Source organism: Nuphar pumila, chromosome 14, assembly GCF_984573655.1.
Source record: "Nuphar pumila chromosome 14, dmNupPumi1.hap1.1, whole genome shotgun sequence".
Lineage (NCBI taxonomy): Eukaryota > Viridiplantae > Streptophyta > Magnoliopsida > Nymphaeales > Nymphaeaceae > Nuphar > Nuphar pumila.
The window spans coordinates 56351090-56370392 of record NC_143262.1 but is presented as its reverse complement, the minus strand read 5'-3'; the positions used below and the strand labels follow the sequence as shown (position 1 = coordinate 56370392).

Genomic DNA, 19303 nt, shown 5'->3' with positions numbered 1-19303 from the left:
GCCAGGCTCCTGCGTCTCTCTTTGCTTACCTTCCGACATGGGCCATCGGCCCCTTCCCCTCCTCTTTTAAAATCCAACAGGGGCCGATGGCCCCTACCATTTTTTCTCAAGCTTGACAGGGGCCATTGGTCCCTGCCTCCTCTCCCAAATGCCGCAGGGGGCCTTTGGCCCCTCTCTCTGCTCATTTTTCCGCCAGGGGCCATCGGCCCCTGCCTTTTTTTACTTTTCCGGCAGGGCCATTGACCCCTGCCCTTCTCTTTTTGGTAGGGGCCGATGGCCCCTGCCCCTCTTTTTATAAACCCAGCAGGGGCCGATGGCCCCTACACTTGTTTCCTTTGGCGGCATGGGTCATTGGACCCTACCCCGTTCTGTTTCAACTCGGCAGGGCCCATTGATCCCTGCCTTGTATTGCGGAGAAGCCGAGTCTCCTCTCTACCTTTGCTCGTTTATTTGCCTTTTAAAAAGTCATGTTTTTGCAGTTACGCAATGGAGCCCGTACGCGTCCCGCGAACCGAACCGGCAATCACTTACGTTCGCAGGCGACCTCTTTCTCGCAACACTCCGAGATAGGGAAAATTGCACATGGACTTAAATAACTGAACCAAGCTTAAATAATTAAAGACCGGAAGAATTAAAATATATATATACATACGTATAAGTATATAAGTATGCTCTTAGCTCAAGGACGCGGTTTTGCGATCCTTGTCTTTTACTTACTCAATTTCCTGCTTTCTGTCTTTAAATTTGCCACCGTGCTTTGCGCTCAGGCTTTTGCTTTCGCATTTTCTGCTTTTTGTCTTTAAATTTGCCACTGCGCTTTGCCCCAGGCTTTTGTTTCTGCATTTACTATTTTCTGTCTTTTAGCTCAAAGACGCGGTTTCGCTATTCTTGTCTTTTGCTTTCGCATTTCTTGTTCCCTGTCTGCCGTCGCGCTTTGCGCCTAGGCTTTTGCTTTCGCATTTTTCTGCTTTCTGTCTTTAAATTTTCCGTCGCGCTTCGCGTCCAGGCTCTTGTGTTTTTTCATTACTGTTGTTGTTTTCACTTTGCTATCACACACACTATCCTGTAGCATTTCTTCGTACGAAGTTTCATAGTTTCAAACTCAGGGAACGTGCGTAGGCTTGCACCTCTCTCGCGCCTGCAACCGAGGAATAGCAAAGTTTAAACTTTGCAACCTCAATGATAGAAGGGGTCCTTTGTAAAAACCCTGATTCATCGATTGAACAGTTTTACCAATAACGCTGGAGGCTTTGGGTATTGCGCCATCACTGTAACGCCCTAAAATTTCAAACTTGCGAATCTTTCAGAAAACAGGCAAGAGACTAGAAAAAATCTCTTTCCTCCAGAGTTTGTTTATAAAATCAGCGGAAGACTATTCTTTCGTTAATTCATAAGGCAAGCTGAAAACTTTGGGCACGTTAGCTAAAAGAACCAAAACTCACAAAATTCGGATATCTTAAGGAAAATCCGCTACAAACCCAAGACGTCCAGGACGCGAGTTAAGAGCAGGAAGAAGAAGTCCTGAAGCCATCTTGCAATCGCGCCATCGCCCGTGGTATACCTAATCATCACTTCTACCCATAGAATGGGTTAGTTTCACGAAAAATTAGTAGGTGCACAAGAGAGACTACAGGAAACCGAATTAAGTACATTTAATTCAGTAGATTATGCAGTTAAACAGGTAAGCAGTACAAACGGGTAAGTAGTGCAAGCAAGTAAGTAGTGCAAGCGAGTCAGCAGTGCAAATGCGCAAGTAGTGCAAACAGTAAGCAGTTCAAAGCAAGTAAGCAGTGCAATTGACAAACGCAACATACAATTTAATTGATTGTAGGCTGTGAATCACCACGCAAGTAGCTTGTTCTCGTTCCTAGAATGGGGTTTCTGCATCTAATCATTATCAGGTCATCGTTTGTCGCCCTCACTACTAACAAACGCTTGTCTTGAACCACCTTAAACTACACGGCCAACTGTCACCGGTTATGACTCACTAAGGCGTCATACTTTCTCGAAAAAGTCCACCCTTCCGTAGAAGGTCCAAAATATAATCATGATCTAAATCGCTAAAGATCTGATTCTCACATTAGGGATCAACATGTAATCATGCTAAAGCAGAAAGCCAAAACTATAGATTCATAAGTGGTTATCGCAAACAATCTCAGAAGATCATCACAGCTCACCATAACTTTTTATGGTAAGCAAAAACACAAGATCCACGTCGGATCGCTCGGTTCGGGACATATACGACCAAATGAGGAATTGTAACGACCCCCCCTCATACTTTGAAAAATACGGTTTTTTTTTTCTAAGAGTTGGGGAAAACTTCCCAGAGAACCGGGGTCCTTACAGTTTCAATTTCAGTTGGATAACCACACACCAAAAACAAACTTACATTTATCATCCATAACCAACCAACCAAACTCTTTTATTAATGAATCAATAAGAGTCTCATACTCAATGTCAAAAGTGAAATAACAACTTGCAGGAAATAAGAAGAACTGAAAGAAACAAAAGTAGAGCCACTCTGTCCGTAAATGAAGCAGTCTGAAGCAAATGTGACCCTCGTATCTCCTCAGAAGCAAGTAGATTTCACTGATCACCTGTGTCTGGGAAAAACCAATAAAAGTAGAGGGTCAGAAATCCAAAGAATTCTGCGTACAGGTTTTCCTAATGAATCAAATAAGAAAAAGAACATAAATAGGATCCATGTAATATTTTAGAGGGATACAATTATAACCAATTCATAAGACAATTAACCATTTATGCAAAAATAAAATAAACATTTAGCATGAGAGAACACGAAGTAAGTAACATGGATTATAATTTAATCAATAAGGCATTTAAAAGCAAAAGAGAACAACATCATGCATTGATCAACATATAACAACCACAGGAACAAGTAAACATGCATGATCAAATGCATAGCAGGAATATGCATGATTTATGTGCAATGCATGAACCCCCTTTATTACCTTTCATTTAAGCTTCCTTCTCTCCATATGCATGTCCTATTAAATGCACACAACTTTTCAGTTCCTCTTATTAACTTATCATTGCTCGCGGATACACCAAACGGGTACAGTCTCCGAGGTCAAGTAAGGTTCTTGGGGTAACTTAGCACACAATTTGTATTTTATTACCGGGTTCCAAACTTAGCCCTCGACCGATATCAGGAAACATCACCATCCATCGGAACATTGAAAAACAACATCCAATGTCGGGGACACCAGGGAAAACAGCATCCACTGGCGCTACTTTCTTGGTATACCAAAACATCAACAACAATTGTGTCAAAACACACCACCCCCAGGAAAAGTGACGGACTCTCCCTAAAACTGTGGCCAGGAGAAGAACTTCAATATCGGGTTCAGGGGCAACAACAACACACACAGAGTTTTTGTATCCTCACGGTTTCCCCCAAACCGCAACCTCCAATATTCCCTACCCTAAAGAAGGGACATCAAGGAAACATAAATTATAGTGTTATTCATTTTCTTTTATCTCGTTATTAATTCATCTCTTTTCATTTGTAAATCAACATGAAGAATGAATAACATAAACTTGCAAATCAGCATGCAAAGATAAGCTCGCAAATCAGCATGCACAGCTCTTCACGGTCTACTACCCGTGGCAACAATAAAACAGTGCAATTAAAACCATAATATAAATGTGATTTTTGCGATACATTTTAAACAATTAAAGAAGGAGCAACACAAAGCTCAAGGCCCATCCGGCCCGCGATGATTCCTTTCGATCATTGATGCACCATATGCAAAAACCATGAATAGCATACCATAATGCATCACTTTTGAATGTTTCACAATGTACATTTATGCATGCCAATTAAAAATGCGCACAAAACAATGATAAGCATATGCATGCATATGAATTCGCAATCTCATATTCATTGCATGTTTTCCTCGAATTCGCATATTCATGTCAAATGCATGATTTCATTTAGTATTTGTATGCATGATTTCCCTGCAATACACACGTACAACAGCTATGTGCACACTCATACAACCACTCGCATGTAGACATACTTCAATTCCATGTAGACTCATGCATGAGAAAACAGCCAAGTGTTACCCTTTGTAACACAGCATAAGCTATCCTATGTATCTTGATCACAATGTAAATGGGCATGAACAAAATACATAAACATAAATCAAGATAGATTTGGTGTCCTAAGATTGCTTTTTATTATGATAAAAATGCACAACACTTGCACCAAATAGATAGCATTAGAAGTTGATCACAATTTACAGATAGATCTAGATTTATGCCGTGTGTATTAAAATTTTGAAATAACCATATATTGCCTGGTGGCATAAATTGTCTCCACTAATGGAGACAATCTAAAGAATAATCAGTTCATTTCTAGATTTCAGGCTACTGCTCAACAAAGTTTAAACCATCTTTTCAAAACAGCATGCTACAAGGATATTCTTGGTACTGCTATGAGAGTCCACACAGCTGGTTCAAGTTCCGTTCATTTCGAAACCTACATGCCGATCTATGGCTTGTTTCAAAGATGTATTGGCATGATGGTTAAAATGCTGCTCGTGAAGAACAAAATAGAAAACTCCTCAAGCACCAAAATATTTTCCAAGAATTTTGAAGGTTGACAATAATATGAATATTAGGCACATGGTCTAAGTAGCATTGGTGAACACTGGGCGGCCTGGACCAAGACCATGTTGGCTTACCAAACAGAAGCTTCTAGCACTGGTTACTGGACAAAAAAAAAAGTTGTGTAGGATAGTCACCCAAGACACGAGTCAACCAATCACCAATCATACACCACAATCTTAGTAAACCATGTACAATCTTTCCAGGACACTGAACTTGGAAACAGATTGTCTGCAAACATGGTATGACACAGATAACAAGGCCCAGTCGAAATACATCAAACTAAAGGACATCTTTTGTGATGTCGACATGATTTGTTCTCAACTAAACCAACTGCCCAGTGCATGCACATTTATCTGAGATCTTCTAGTCGATGTAGATATCCCAGCAAAAGTAAGCTAAGACCAAAAACAGAAAGCACATAAACATAATGTATTTCAAATCCTCAAAAAAATATCGCCCATATGTCAAGATAGATAATTCTCATGCAGCTAAATTTTATACTAAGTGGACGGAGAGCCTCTTTCAAATTTGAAAATTTTATGCATAAACTAAAACAGGTACGCCAACTTTTCCCATATAATACAACAAGAAGTCACTGCTTTGCAATAATGTTAACTAGATATTATCCCACATTAAGATTTGAAGAGTCATATTTACAGAAATGATTTATATGCAGATAGAGGAAGGAATTCCTCTCAAGGATATGCAGATTAGGACAATTATATATATATATATTATGTACATACAAATACACAACCCAAGGATTGATACTTATCAAGAAAGCATATATAAGAAAATGAGTACGTTAGAAGAAAATATAACTCAATGACGTTCAAACAGCACACCCTCAAGAGTCTTGATTTAACTAGATCCAGATGTATCTAAACTTAAGGCAGACTTACCAACCCACTACACAAATCCCCTTAGGGTTTTTACGTTCTTAACTCCATGTGATTCGATCCACCGAAAGCCCAAACGAGAAAAAAGGAAATTCAAGGTGGGGTTTCCCCTCAAAATATTGTATGGAATTCGGTCCATATTCCATTCCTCACTCGATTTCGAGAGAGCCCGTACCTCAAAAATCGATGTTTGAGGGTTGCGGCTATCGTGAGAAGGCGAGCGATTCCACCGGCCTTGACTGCTTCGGTGTCGTGGAGGGGATTTTTGTGCCGGCGTCGGTGATTGTCACACGCAAGGGAAAGGACAGGAGAAGGGGGGCTGCCGTAGCCTGTGGTGGCTGCAGCTTTCCGGCGACCTCCACCTCTCCAATGCACGCCCACACGAGAGAGAGGGAGAGAGAGAGACGGGGGAAGAGAGAAAGAGAGAGACGAGGGAAGAGGGTGAGACCCCCTCTCCAGTTCCCTTTTATCGCCGAAACCCCCCTCCCTCTTGCCGAGAGGCGCAGGGTTCGGTTACGCCTGCTGTAACCGACCCCCCCCCCCTTTCTTCCCTTTCGGTAATCTGCAAGAATTGTGCCCTAGGCACGATTCTTGCCTTTCTTTCCCCTTTTAAAAACTGCAGCTGATATCAGGTTTTTTTAAAAACCCTACCGGGTTACGGATCTGGGTCGGGTCCGACCCGGGTCTAAGAGTTTTTTTTTTTCAATACTTACCTGCTACGGGGGACGCGACTAGGGTCCGAACCCGGGACCCAATGTAGATTCAATGGTTATTAGGGTCCGCAAATTTGGACCCCGCTACCATTGTGAAGTGGATCCATAGGCTGGGTCCAAATGGATCCAACTGTGGATCCCTTACATATTTTTATTAATCTTTTTTTTTAATTTATTATATTATATATATATATATATATTTCAAATATGATATTATTTACATATGGGTCCTGGATCCGAAAGGTGAATCCCAGGCCCGTAACACATAAATTATGCAAATTTACGCATAAAAAATTTGTGGTTATTACAGGAATTACTGCCCTAGAGGTATACCTGGTCTTGGACCATACACTTCCTCACAGGTAATCCTTTGGAGATCAGGTCCTCAACAAACACCCTACTCAGTGATACATGCATTAATACAATCGACTGCTCCGAACAATTGACTGCTCTTGGGGTCAGTAGCCACCAATATGGGTACAAGCATGTATATCAGCAATATGCATCGTATCACTTCACACAAAAGCATATAATCCTACGCATCGTATTATTGTCACAAGGAATATTGCAATCCTCAAATAGGACCTCAAAGCATGCGTAAACGACACATGAGAACACACAGATATGACAATCCTGTTGATTTTATAGGCGAAGAGTAACTAACTCTATCTGACAGCCAAACAAAACAACTGAATAAGACAAGCACTCGTAACAATGCTCGTAAAATGTACAATTATCATCAAATGACTCAATCCACCAGCAAGTAATTAAATTAATCGTAAGGCATAAACCATTGCATCGCAAGCCATTCATAAGCTATACATGATAAGCAATCATACGACAACAGTTATATCATAATATGTAAGCAGCTTATAAGACAAGCAGCCACATCAATCCTAGTTGCCACCAGTTCGTAGATTACGAGCTGTATGCAATCACATCAATCATAAGAGATGCATGCCAACGTGCTACATTACAATAAGTACCAAACAGTTCGACCAAGGGGTAAAGCAAGTCACATGCTAATATGTAGCAACTGACATAATGCTATTATTATAAGCATTTAACTAGTATGTGAAGCTAGATGTTACTTAGCAAAGAACTGCGTAAGCAGTTTAACAACTAGAGTAACGTCTCGACAGGCGGGGTACAGTTCAACGAGTAGCATACTGAACTACCGAGCAAGCAAGCAATCAACCAGTGTGAACAGACTTTATGTTTCGATATTACTGGCCTGCGGGTATACGCAGGCAAAACGTAGAAACAACTGAGACTAGTTCGAGCGTCTGTTATTCTATGTATTTTCAATAACCTGAATTGCTAGTTGAGTCCGCTCCTAAAGGGACGGCTTTAGTCGAGAGAGGATTCCCCAAATGATGATAAGTAGTGCCACGGATGCATCCAACTTCTGCAGAAGTGTTGAACTAACTATTGTAGCCCCTTTCCCTTTAACTCCAATGACTGGGGAGGCCGGATCATTGCCTGTGGAGTGGTTATTAACAACATGTCCATTGGAGTTTTGTATTGCTCTGTCCTCTCCCTTGACAGAACAACCAGAAGTGAATGAGTGCGTTAGGGGTTGCTTAACTAACGACCCATCTTATGCTGTGGTCTTTAAACCACTCAAGCATCTTGCCTGTGAAGGCGAATGTGAGACCATTTATGTGATTACAGCATTGTGCATTTAGCACTATTCGAGGTTGCACGATCGCCTTACCCGATCATCCCAGTACTAGACGTGTAGTGCACGACTACAAGTACTCTAGGATGAAAGGGGTATAGCTCTTCAATAAGAGTCTCATCAGAAGTGTTTCACAAAGATGTAATGTTTCTCAAACTATACTTTGACATTCTTTGTCTTTTGAAACAGCCAGCAGCTTGTGCCAACATTTGGCATGTGATTATCTCGAATCTCATCCGCTATCGGGGTATCTACATGCCTTGCATGACTCGATACTGACCTCGATAGACGGGATACTGGTTTCTCAACAGAACCAGCCAATCACATCCTTCCAAATGCTTCGATTTGGGCAGTCTTTGATGCTTTTGCGCAGCTCCCTAAAATCTCAAGTCGACTCTGCAGGACTGCGTACACGAAGAACCAGGATCCTTGCGAGGTATCCCTCTCCTTAGACGAGGATGTATCGCTCGCTCCCGACTGAACTCTTGTCACAAGAGGGAGTGGTAGATGTCTCTTGCATCCTCCACGTGGATGCCTCAAACGCGTATTCAATGAGCGAAAACCTGAGCGTCATCTGCAATAGCAAGGCAGTAACAACGCATATGCAAAAGCAAGAGCCTGGGCGCAAAGCGCGATGGCAAAGTAAAGACTGTAAGCAGGAGTGCAACGCAGAACCTTTCCGCGATGCGCGACGGCAAAGTAAAGGACTGTAAGCAGGAGTGCAACGCAGAACCTTTGTGTGATGCACGACGGCAAAGTAAATGACAAGGATCGCGAAACCGCATCCTTGAGTTAAATGCGTACTCGTATAAATATATATGATATATATTTATTTAATTGTCCTTTTTAGTTAATTGAACTCAATTCAATTGTCCAAGTCTTCTGTGCAATCTTCCTCTACCTTTGAGAGTTGCAAGCTTGCTGGCGTCTGCGAGTGTAAGCGATGGACGACTCGGGTCGCGGATCGTGAGCAGGATCTGTCGCACGAGCTGCAAAAGTGACGATCTTAGCAAGCTAATACCAAAAATAGAAGGTCAGGGGCACTGTCGCCGTCCTGACGTAAGGGAAGCAAAGGCAGGGGCATCATGCCCTTATGCACCTGCTATAAGCGCAAGGAGCAGGGGCAGGGGTTGTGAGCCACTGTCGACCTGCTATCAGCAAACAAAGGGGCCTCACTCCTGCCGACAAAGAGCCACAGAGGCTGCCTGCCAAGACAGAAAAGGCAGGGGAGGGAGCAGAGGCTCCCTGCTGAACCTGCCTCAATAGGAAGCAGGACAAGGGCGCATTCCTCTGCTAGAAACGAGACAAGCAGCAAGATCAAGGCAGAGGGGCGAAACCCCCTACCGAGAAGCAAAACAAAGGCAGGGGGACCTCACGCCCTACCGAGAAACACAAGGCAGGGGGGACGAAGCCCCCTACCGGAAACAGGATGGGGGTAGGGGGCAGAGCCCCCTGACAGAAGACCACAGGAGGCAGGGGGGCAGAACCCTCTGCCAAAAACAACAGAAGGCAGGGGGCTTTGCCCCCTGCCGGAAAGCCGAGCTGACACAGGAAGCGAAGCCCCCTGCCGGCGATAGGAAAGAAAAAGGAGAAGGGGGTTTTACCTCAGGAGACTACGACGATGGGGGAGTCCACGGACCACCCAGGAGATGGCGACGAAACCTTGCTCAATGGGCGAAAAGGGACAGAGGAGAGGATGGCCTCGGGGTTACCAGCATTAGGCTTCGACGAGCAGAGGGTAACAAGGTCGTCGGGGGTTGCTCAGGGGTAGCTCCGATGCTGGGTGGTGCCAGCCCAACACAAGAGAAAGGTCGTGACAAGGGGGCTCGCCGGAGTGCTGATCAAAGAAGCGGTCTGGTAGAGGCGCTGCCAAACAGAGGTGGTTGTTGGCTACCGACAGGAGCAGAAAAAGGAGATCGGGGGAGAGGGTGCCTGACGGCGGCGATCGTCGGGAAACACAGCCAAGAGGGAGCAGATGGTGGCTGACGGCGAGTCGCTGACACCAGCTCGAAGAGTGAGATGGCTAGCGACTCTGATCGCTGACGTCTGAAGCACCCGGGATAAAGGCGACGAAAGCAGAGGGGTTGCTGGCACCCACGCAACAGAGAAAAGGAGGGTGGTGGTCGGCGGCGAGTCGCCGACGACAAAGGTCGTCGAGGGTCGGAGGTCGGCAACGACGAGGAACTCAGGCGGTGAGGGTTGAAAACTCTGACGTCGGGGGCTCTGGCGCAGCCGACGAGGTCGCATGGGAAACAAGAGGAGATGGTCGGTCGTCGGAGCTCGGAGGCCGCCGGGAGGTCTGCCGAACTCAGAGAGGAGGAGGTGACCGAACGGAGTTGGTCGTCGGCGTCTCCAATCGCCGGCGACAGCGTGAGAGAGATGGAGCAGAGGAGAGAGAAGGGGCGAGGGTTGCATACTTGAAGGTCGCCGGCGACAACGTCGACGGAGGGAACGAAGGCAGTCGGCAGCGACGGCGGAGGAGGTCTTCGACGACGATCGTGGATGCCGAAGGTGGTCGGCTCCGACGGTGAGTTCCAACGAGAGAGGGTCGGGAGGAAAGAGCAGAGAGATGGGAGTCGGGGGAGGCTGAGAGGGAAAGAGAGGGGGGGTATCGGGGAGAGAGAACAAGAGAGGAAGAAGGGGGCGGGGGTTCTCTTTGTAACCCCTGCCTCGCTGTCTTCAAAATACAAGGGAGGCGGTGCCTCAATTGGGTTCGGGTCGGGTCCAGGTCCGGATCCCACCCGAATTCAAACTTATAAATTTTTTTTTCCTGATTATTACAATCACAACTGGTTTTCTCGAATCAAAGCATTCGGAAGGAGTAGTTTTTCTACTCTGTTTAGTATTTTTGACGCAGCTCGAGATTTCCCAAAATCCGGGATTCGAGTAAGCTTTTGAGCATAATTTGCTCATGCGAAATCTGCATTCACTGTTCATCGTTATCAGTGTCAAAATTTGCATTGCATGTTGACACTACGATAACGAATGCGAGATTCGAGAAAAGCGCATGCCATAAGTTGGCACATGATATTGGTCATTTCAAAAGTTTAGAATGATGACATTATATCCTTACAAATTATGTTGTTGAGGCTCCTATTGAGGACCTAGAACCCTTCATCGTAATGTGCTCATAAACATGCATGGCATGCGAGTAATACGATGGATGTTTGAGATGGTCATACGACCTCGACCAGTGCTATGAGCACATTGGTAAACCACGTTACAGATTAATTGATTTTCGCCTTCACAGGTAAGATGCTCGATTGGGCCAAAAGACCAGAGCATGTAGAATGGGTCGTTGGTTAAGTAACCCCTGACACACCCATTCGTTTCTTGTTGTCTGTCAAGGGAGAGGACGGATTGGTACACACACTTCGATGGACATATTGTTAACAACCATTCTACGAGCAAAAACTCGGTGTCCCCAGTCATCGGAGTTAGGGGATGGGACTACTAGACATTATCCTCGGTGGTAGATCTTTTGGACTTTTGCAGAAGTAAGATGCATCCATAGCCACGAATGCCTTTGGGGAATCCTCTCTCGGCTAACGGCCGTCCTTTTAGGAGCGGACTCAACTAGCTATTCGGGTTATTCAAAATACATAGAATAACAGACGCCCGAACTAGTCTTAGTTGTTTCTACGAATCGCGTCTGCACGTACTCGCAGGCCAGTTAATGATGAAACATAAAGTAGCTTGTGCACTCTACCTAATAAGCATAGAATTGTTGTTTTGCTTAAGGCTCAGTAATTTTCTCTGTTGCGTGGGGTCGTTGGCACCCACACAACAAAGAAAATGAGGGTGGTGGTCGGCGGCGAGTCGCCGACGACAGAGGTCGTCGAGGCTCTGAGGTTGGCAACGACGAGGAACTCAGGCGTTGAGGGTTGAAAACTTCGACGTCGGGGGCTCTGGCGCAGCCGACGAGGTCGCATGGGAAACAAGAGGAGATGGTCGGTCGTCAGAGCTCGGAGGCCGCCGGGAGGTCTGCCGAACTCAGAGAGGAGGAGGCGACCGGACGGAGTTGGTCGTCGGCGTCTCCAATCGCCGGCGACAGCATGAGAGAGACGGAGCAGAGGAGAGAGAAGGGGCGAGGGTTGCATACTTGAAGGTCGACGGAGGGAACTAAGGCAGTCGGTAGGGGCGGCGGAGGAGGTCTCCGACGACGATCGTGGATGCCGAAGGTGGTCGACTCCGACAGTGAGTTCCAACGAGAGAGGGTCGGGAGGAAAGAGCAGAGAGATGGGAGTCGGGAGAGGCTGAGAGGGAAAGAGAGGGGGAATATCGGGGAGAGAGAATAAGAGAGGAAGAAGGGGGCGAGGGTTCTCTTTGTAACCCCTGCCTTGTTGTCTTCAAAATACACGGGAGGCGGTGCCTCAATTGGGTCCGGGTCGGGTCCGGGTCCGGATCTGACCCGAATCCAAGCTTATAAATTTTTTTTCCTGATTATTACAATCACAGCTGGTTTTCCCGAATCAAAGCGTTCAGAAGGAGTAGTTTTTCTACTTTGTTTAGTATTTTTGATGCAGCTCAAGATTTCCCAAAATTCGGGACTCGAGTAAGCTTTTGAGCGTAATTTTCTCATGCGAAATTTGCATTCACTGTTCATCGTTATCAGTGTCAAAATTTGCATTGCATGTTGACACTACGATAACGAATGCGAGATTCGAGAAAATCGCATGCCATAAGTTGGCACATGATATTGGTCATTTCAAAAGTTTAGAATGATGACATTATATCCTTACAAATTATGTTGTTGAGGCTCCTATTGAGGACCTAGAACCCTTCCTCGTAATGTGCTCATAAACATGCATGGCATGCGAGTAATACGATGGATGTTTGAGATGGTCATACGACCTCGACCAGTGCTATGAGCACATTGGTAAACCACGTTACAGATTAATTGATTTTCGCCTTCACAGGTAAGATGCTCGATTGGGCCAAAAGACCAGAGCATGTAGAATGGGTCGTTGGTTAAGTAACCCCTGACACACCCATTCGTTTCTTGTTGTCTGTCAAGGGAGAGGACGGATTGGTACACACACTTCGATGGACATGTTGTTAACAACCATTCTACGAGCAAAAACTCGGTGTCCCCAGTCATCGGAGTTAGGGGATGGGACTACTAGACATTATCCTCGGTGGTAGATCTTTTGGACTTTTGCAGAAGTAAGATGCATCCATAGCCACGAATGCCTTTGGGGAATCCTCTCTCGGCTAACGGCCGTCCTTTTAGGAGCGGACTCAACTAGCTATTCGGGTTATTCAAAATACATAGAATAACAGACGCCCGAACTAGTCTTAGTTGTTTCTACGAATCGCGTCTGCACGTACTCGCAGGCCAGTTAATGATGAAACATAAAGTAGCTTGTGCACTCTACCTAATAAGCATAGAATTGTTGTTTTGCTTAAGGCTCAGTAATTTTCTCTGTTGCGTGGGGTCGTTGGCACCCACACAACAAAGAAAATGAGGGTGGTGGTCGGCGGCGAGTCGCCGACGACAGAGGTCGTCGAGGCTCTGAGGTTGGCAACGACGAGGAACTCAGGCGTTGAGGGTTGAAAACTTCGACGTCGGGGGCTCTGGCGCAGCCGACGAGGTCGCATGGGAAACAAGAGGAGATGGTCGGTCGTCAGAGCTCGGAGGCCGCCGGGAGGTCTGCCGAACTCAGAGAGGAGGAGGCGACCGGACGGAGTTGGTCGTCGGCGTCTCCAATCGCCGGCGACAGCATGAGAGAGACGGAGCAGAGGAGAGAGAAGGGGCGAGGGTTGCATACTTGAAGGTCGACGGAGGGAACTAAGGCAGTCGGTAGGGGCGGCGGAGGAGGTCTCCGACGACGATCGTGGATGCCGAAGGTGGTCGACTCCGACAGTGAGTTCCAACGAGAGAGGGTCGGGAGGAAAGAGCAGAGAGATGGGAGTCGGGAGAGGCTGAGAGGGAAAGAGAGGGGGAATATCGGGGAGAGAGAATAAGAGAGGAAGAAGGGGGCGAGGGTTCTCTTTGTAACCCCTGCCTTGTTGTCTTCAAAATACACGGGAGGCGGTGCCTCAATTGGGTCCGGGTCGGGTCCGGGTCCGGATCTGACCCGAATCCAAGCTTATAAATTTTTTTTCCTGATTATTACAATCACAGCTGGTTTTCCCGAATCAAAGCGTTCAGAAGGAGTAGTTTTTCTACTTTGTTTAGTATTTTTGATGCAGCTCAAGATTTCCCAAAATTCGGGACTCGAGTAAGCTTTTGAGCGTAATTTTCTCATGCGAAATTTGCATTCACTGTTCATCGTTATCAGTGTCAAAATTTGCATTGCATGTTGACACTACGATAACGAATGCGAGATTCGAGAAAATCGCATGCCATAAGTTGGCACATGATATTGGTCATTTCAAAAGTTTAGAATGATGACATTATATCCTTACAAATTATGTTGTTGAGGCTCCTATTGAGGACCTAGAACCCTTCCTCGTAATGTGCTCATAAACATGCATGGCATGCGAGTAATACGATGGATGTTTGAGATGGTCATACGACCTCGACCAGTGCTATGAGCACATTGGTAAACCACGTTACAGATTAATTGATTTTCGCCTTCACAGGTAAGATGCTCGATTGGGCCAAAAGACCAGAGCATGTAGAATGGGTCGTTGGTTAAGTAACCCCTGACACACCCATTCGTTTCTTGTTGTCTGTCAAGGGAGAGGACGGATTGGTACACACACTTCGATGGACATGTTGTTAACAACCATTCTACGAGCAAAAACTCGGTGTCCCCAGTCATCGGAGTTAGGGGATGGGACTACTAGACATTATCCTCGGTGGTAGATCTTTTGGACTTTTGCAGAAGTAAGATGCATCCATAGCCACGAATGCCTTTGGGGAATCCTCTCTCGGCTAACGGCCGTCCTTTTAGGAGCGGACTCAACTAGCTATTCGGGTTATTCAAAATACATAGAATAACAGACGCCCGAACTAGTCTTAGTTGTTTCTACGAATCGCGTCTGCACGTACTCGCAGGCCAGTTAATGATGAAACATAAAGTAGCTTGTGCACTCTACCTAATAAGCATAGAATTGTTGTTTTGCTTAAGGCTCAGTAATTTTCTCTGTTGCGTGGGGTCGTTGGCACCCACACAACAAAGAAAATGAGGGTGGTGGTCGGCGGCGAGTCGCCGACGACAGAGGTCGTCGAGGCTCTGAGGTTGGCAACGACGAGGAACTCAGGCGTTGAGGGTTGAAAACTTCGACGTCGGGGGCTCTGGCGCAGCCGACGAGGTCGCATGGGAAACAAGAGGAGATGGTCGGTCGTCAGAGCTCGGAGGCCGCCGGGAGGTCTGCCGAACTCAGAGAGGAGGAGGCGACCGGACGGAGTTGGTCGTCGGCGTCTCCAATCGCCGGCGACAGCATGAGAGAGACGGAGCAGAGGAGAGAGAAGGGGCGAGGGTTGCATACTTGAAGGTCGACGGAGGGAACTAAGGCAGTCGGTAGGGGCGGCGGAGGAGGTCTCCGACGACGATCGTGGATGCCGAAGGTGGTCGACTCCGACAGTGAGTTCCAACGAGAGAGGGTCGGGAGGAAAGAGCAGAGAGATGGGAGTCGGGAGAGGCTGAGAGGCTGAGAGGGAAAGAGAGGGGGAATATCGGGGAGAGAGAATAAGAGAGGAAGAAGGGGGCGAGGGTTCTCTTTGTAACCCCTGCCTTGCTGTCTTCAAAATACACGGGAGGCGGTGCCTCAATTGGGTCCGGGTCGGGTCCGGGTCCGGATCTGACCCGAATCCAAGCTTATAAATTTTTTTTCCTGATTATTACAATCACAGCTGGTTTTCCCGAATCAAAGCGTTCAGAAGGAGTAGTTTTTCTACTTTGTTTAGTATTTTTGATGCAGCTCAAGATTTCCCAAAATTCGGGACTCGAGTAAGCTTTTGAGCGTAATTTTCTCATGCGAAATTTGCATTCACTGTTCATCGTTATCAGTGTCAAAATTTGCATTGCATGTTGACACTACGATAACGAATGCGAGATTCGAGAAAATCGCATGCCATAAGTTGGCACATGATATTAGTCATTTCAAAAGTTTAGAATGATGACATTATATCTTTATAAATTATGTTGTTGAAGCTCTTATTGAGGACCTAGAACCCTTCCTCGTAACGTGCTTATAAACATGGCATGCGAGTAATACGACGGATGTTTGAGACAGTCATACGACCTCGACCAGTGCTATGAGCACATTGGTATACCACATTACAGATTGATTGATTTTTGCCTTCACAGGTAAGATGCTCGATTGGGTCAAAAGACCAAAGCATGTAGAATGGGTCGTTGGTTAAGTAACCCCTGACACACCCATTCGTTTCTTGTTGTCTGTCAAGGGAGAGGACGGATTGGTATACACACTTCGATGGACAGGTTGTTAACAACCATTCTACGAGCAAAGACTCGGTGTCCCCAGTCATCGGAGTTAGGGGATGGGACTACTAGACATTATCCTCGGTGGTAGATCTTTTGGACTTCTGCAGAAGTACGATGCATCTGTAGTCACGAATGCCTTTGGGGAATCCTCTATCGACTAACGACCGTCCCCTTAGGAGCGGACTCAACTAGCTATTCGGGTTATTCAAAATACATAGAATAACAGATGCCCGAACTAGTTTTAGTTGTTTCTACGAATCGCGTCTGCGCGTACCCGCAGGCCAGTTAATGATGAAACATAAAGTAACTTGTGCACTCTACCTAATAAGCATAGAATTGTTGTTTTGCTTAAGGATCAGTAATTTTCAATTCATTGTTAAATGCTTTGATATAATGTGTAGCATGTGCTAGTTAGACTTTCGCACATGCTATTAAACTGCTCATGTTAATTCAATAACTACTTAGTTACTCATTATGCATAATTAATTGTTTATGCTTCAGACATTTCTGTCTACTTGTGCACCTACTAGTTTTTCACGAAACTGACCCATTTTACAGGTACATGTGATGATTAGATACTTAGCAGGCGATGGCGCGATTGTGAGATGTCTTCAGGATCCATTGTTACCACTCGCAGCTCTTGTCCTGATCGTTTTGGGTTTTTGTTACGGATTTCTTAAGAAAATCCAAATTTTGTACAACTTGAAACTGTTTATAATATGAATGGTTTCATCTAGATATTTGCAAGCTATGCCTTTGTCATTTGTGCGCTTTTGCTAACGTACCCAAGATTGTCGACTTGCCCTCTTTTCTTTTAAAGACATGTTTCTGCTGAATTTATAAGTAAACTCTGAAAATGAAAAAAGGATTCTCTAGTCTTCTAACCGTTTTCAAAAAGGTTTACAAGTTCGAAATTTTTGGGGCGTTACACGAACCTCTAGCACTTGGAACACGAACCCATGTGTGGTTGACTTAGGAACACTTGAGTCTTCAAAAGAATTGCCCACAAGTCAAGAGCCTAGTGGCTCTGATACTATGTAATGGAATGGTTTTCAAAAGAACAATAGTCACAATGCCACTAAGGCAAAAACACATAAGCCACTCAAGGGCAACAAACATGCTCACAAAGCCACTAAGGTCAGTCACAAACATAAGTAAAAATATTAATTTTATTAATATTTAAAGTGCACAAAATATGCATGACATACAGTGGGACATAGGTCCCAATATTTACAAGAGAGAGGAGAGCCTTACTAACTGTTAGGAGCTCCTAACGGCTAGCTGGTCCTAATGGCCAATATTTAAAAACATTAATTTACATAATACATAAAGCCCTAAGTAGAGTTTACAATATATATATATATATATAAGTTAACATTGGCTTCCTGCTTTTGTCCTTTTAGAAGGCCTGAAGTCCTTTCTATTATACTTTAGGCTCAATGTTTGACTGAATATCGACTTCTAATGTGCAAAGAACATCTCATGCAATAAAAAGAATTAATTTGTTTGGATCTGATGTCTGAGTTGGCAGAATGCGTCTTAACTAAGTGTTCCTTTTTTTCAACAAGATGTGTTCTTAGTGCAAACTCTTTTGACATTTTGCTGAAAGTGTGCTTGTATAGGAAGCTGAATGTTCTCATGCAAATATTAATGTAACAGAGGTGAAGCGAGTGTTAAAACCTGGTGGTCGATACATATTTCTGGAACATGTCGCTGCTCCAGGTAGCATAGCTATATTTTTTCTATATGAATAATTTAAATGCAACCCTCTGTCTACTATTCTTCGTTATCTAACTTTTGGATGTTTGATGTTCAGATGGCACACCTCTAAAGCTCCTTCAAAGCATTCTTAATCCTATACAAAATGTTGTTTCTGATGGGTGCCATTTGACCAGAGAAACAGGGAAAGAAATCTCCAAAGCTGGATTCTCAGATCTGAACTTTAACATCACTTCCGTGCCTGGTCTCTCCATCATGAGCCCCCATGTGTATGGTGTGGCATATAAATAGACAATGGATAGCAAGACTTTTTCCTGCCATACGCTGTATCCTTGTCTGTGAGCCCAATGGCAAATCCATCCTCTTTATTGTGTATAATAGGAGTATTGAGTTACTGAAAGTGTTGCTGATGATCTTTCAGAAGTGAGAGTTGGATCACATGCAGATAAGATTGACATGATTTAGCGTTCCATTTTGTTATTCTTTATTTAAGGAGCATGACACTAAGGGCATGTTCGGCTGCTCCTTTCAAAAAACATGATTCAGAATCACTTTCTAATTTGCTTGAGATTCAGAATCACATGGGGTCTCGTGATTTTGAATCTCAAGCAAATTAGAAAGTGACTCTCGTTTGCAAAGGCAAATGAGATTCACTTTCTCACAGTTTAACTTTTTATGTTCGGCTGCTTATACAAATCAGATCCAACGGAACGTGCCCTAAGACATTGTGAATATTGCTCTAGACATTAATCTAGCCTTTGCCACCTAGATTAGAAATTTGTTGACAAAACTTATTGATGAAGTACAAGAAGTTTTAAGGTGTGGAATTAATTCTTCATGCCAGGCAAATTGTTCATGGTGCTGCATCCACGTTTGAAGGTACATATCAAATGCATCTTGATGCTGGATCATGAACAGTGGCTTCAATGTGATTGAATTATTGATTAAAACCAGACTTTTGCAGCTAGCGCAAAAAACTTTGTTCAAAACCTTGATTTGCTTGACAACAGTTATTTTGGCACAAAGTAATGATTGCCATCATTTCTGCCATATTTATTATTGTCAATAGAGAAGAGTTCTCTATTTTCCTTTAAAACATACCGTGAGAAAACTCTAACCAAAACTTCTTCAAAATGCAACAAAATTACAAAAGGCAGCATATCATGTGTTGAAATCAACGTGCAACTGAAATAGCTGCATTTTTTTAGCCAAGATTGCTTAAAGAGTTACTTACATTTGAAAGAAGCAAAGAGTGCCACG

General features: G+C 44.7%; 1 protein-coding gene across 2 annotated transcripts in view; it reads left to right on the top strand.

Moving 5' to 3' along the window:
• LOC149816853 (uncharacterized) overlaps positions 1 to 18515 on the top strand; it is a 174974-nt gene extending 156459 nt beyond the window's left edge. For both annotated transcript variants that reach the window (XM_089988100.1, XM_089988101.1), the window contains exons 5-6: positions 17984 to 18046; positions 18141 to 18515. In XM_089988100.1, coding sequence (XP_089844226.1) covers positions 17984 to 18046; positions 18141 to 18334 — 257 coding nt within the window. In that variant the 3' untranslated portion in view covers positions 18335 to 18515. The remainder of the gene's footprint in view (positions 1 to 17983; positions 18047 to 18140) is intronic.
• The last annotated feature ends 788 nt before the right edge of the window (positions 18516 to 19303 follow it).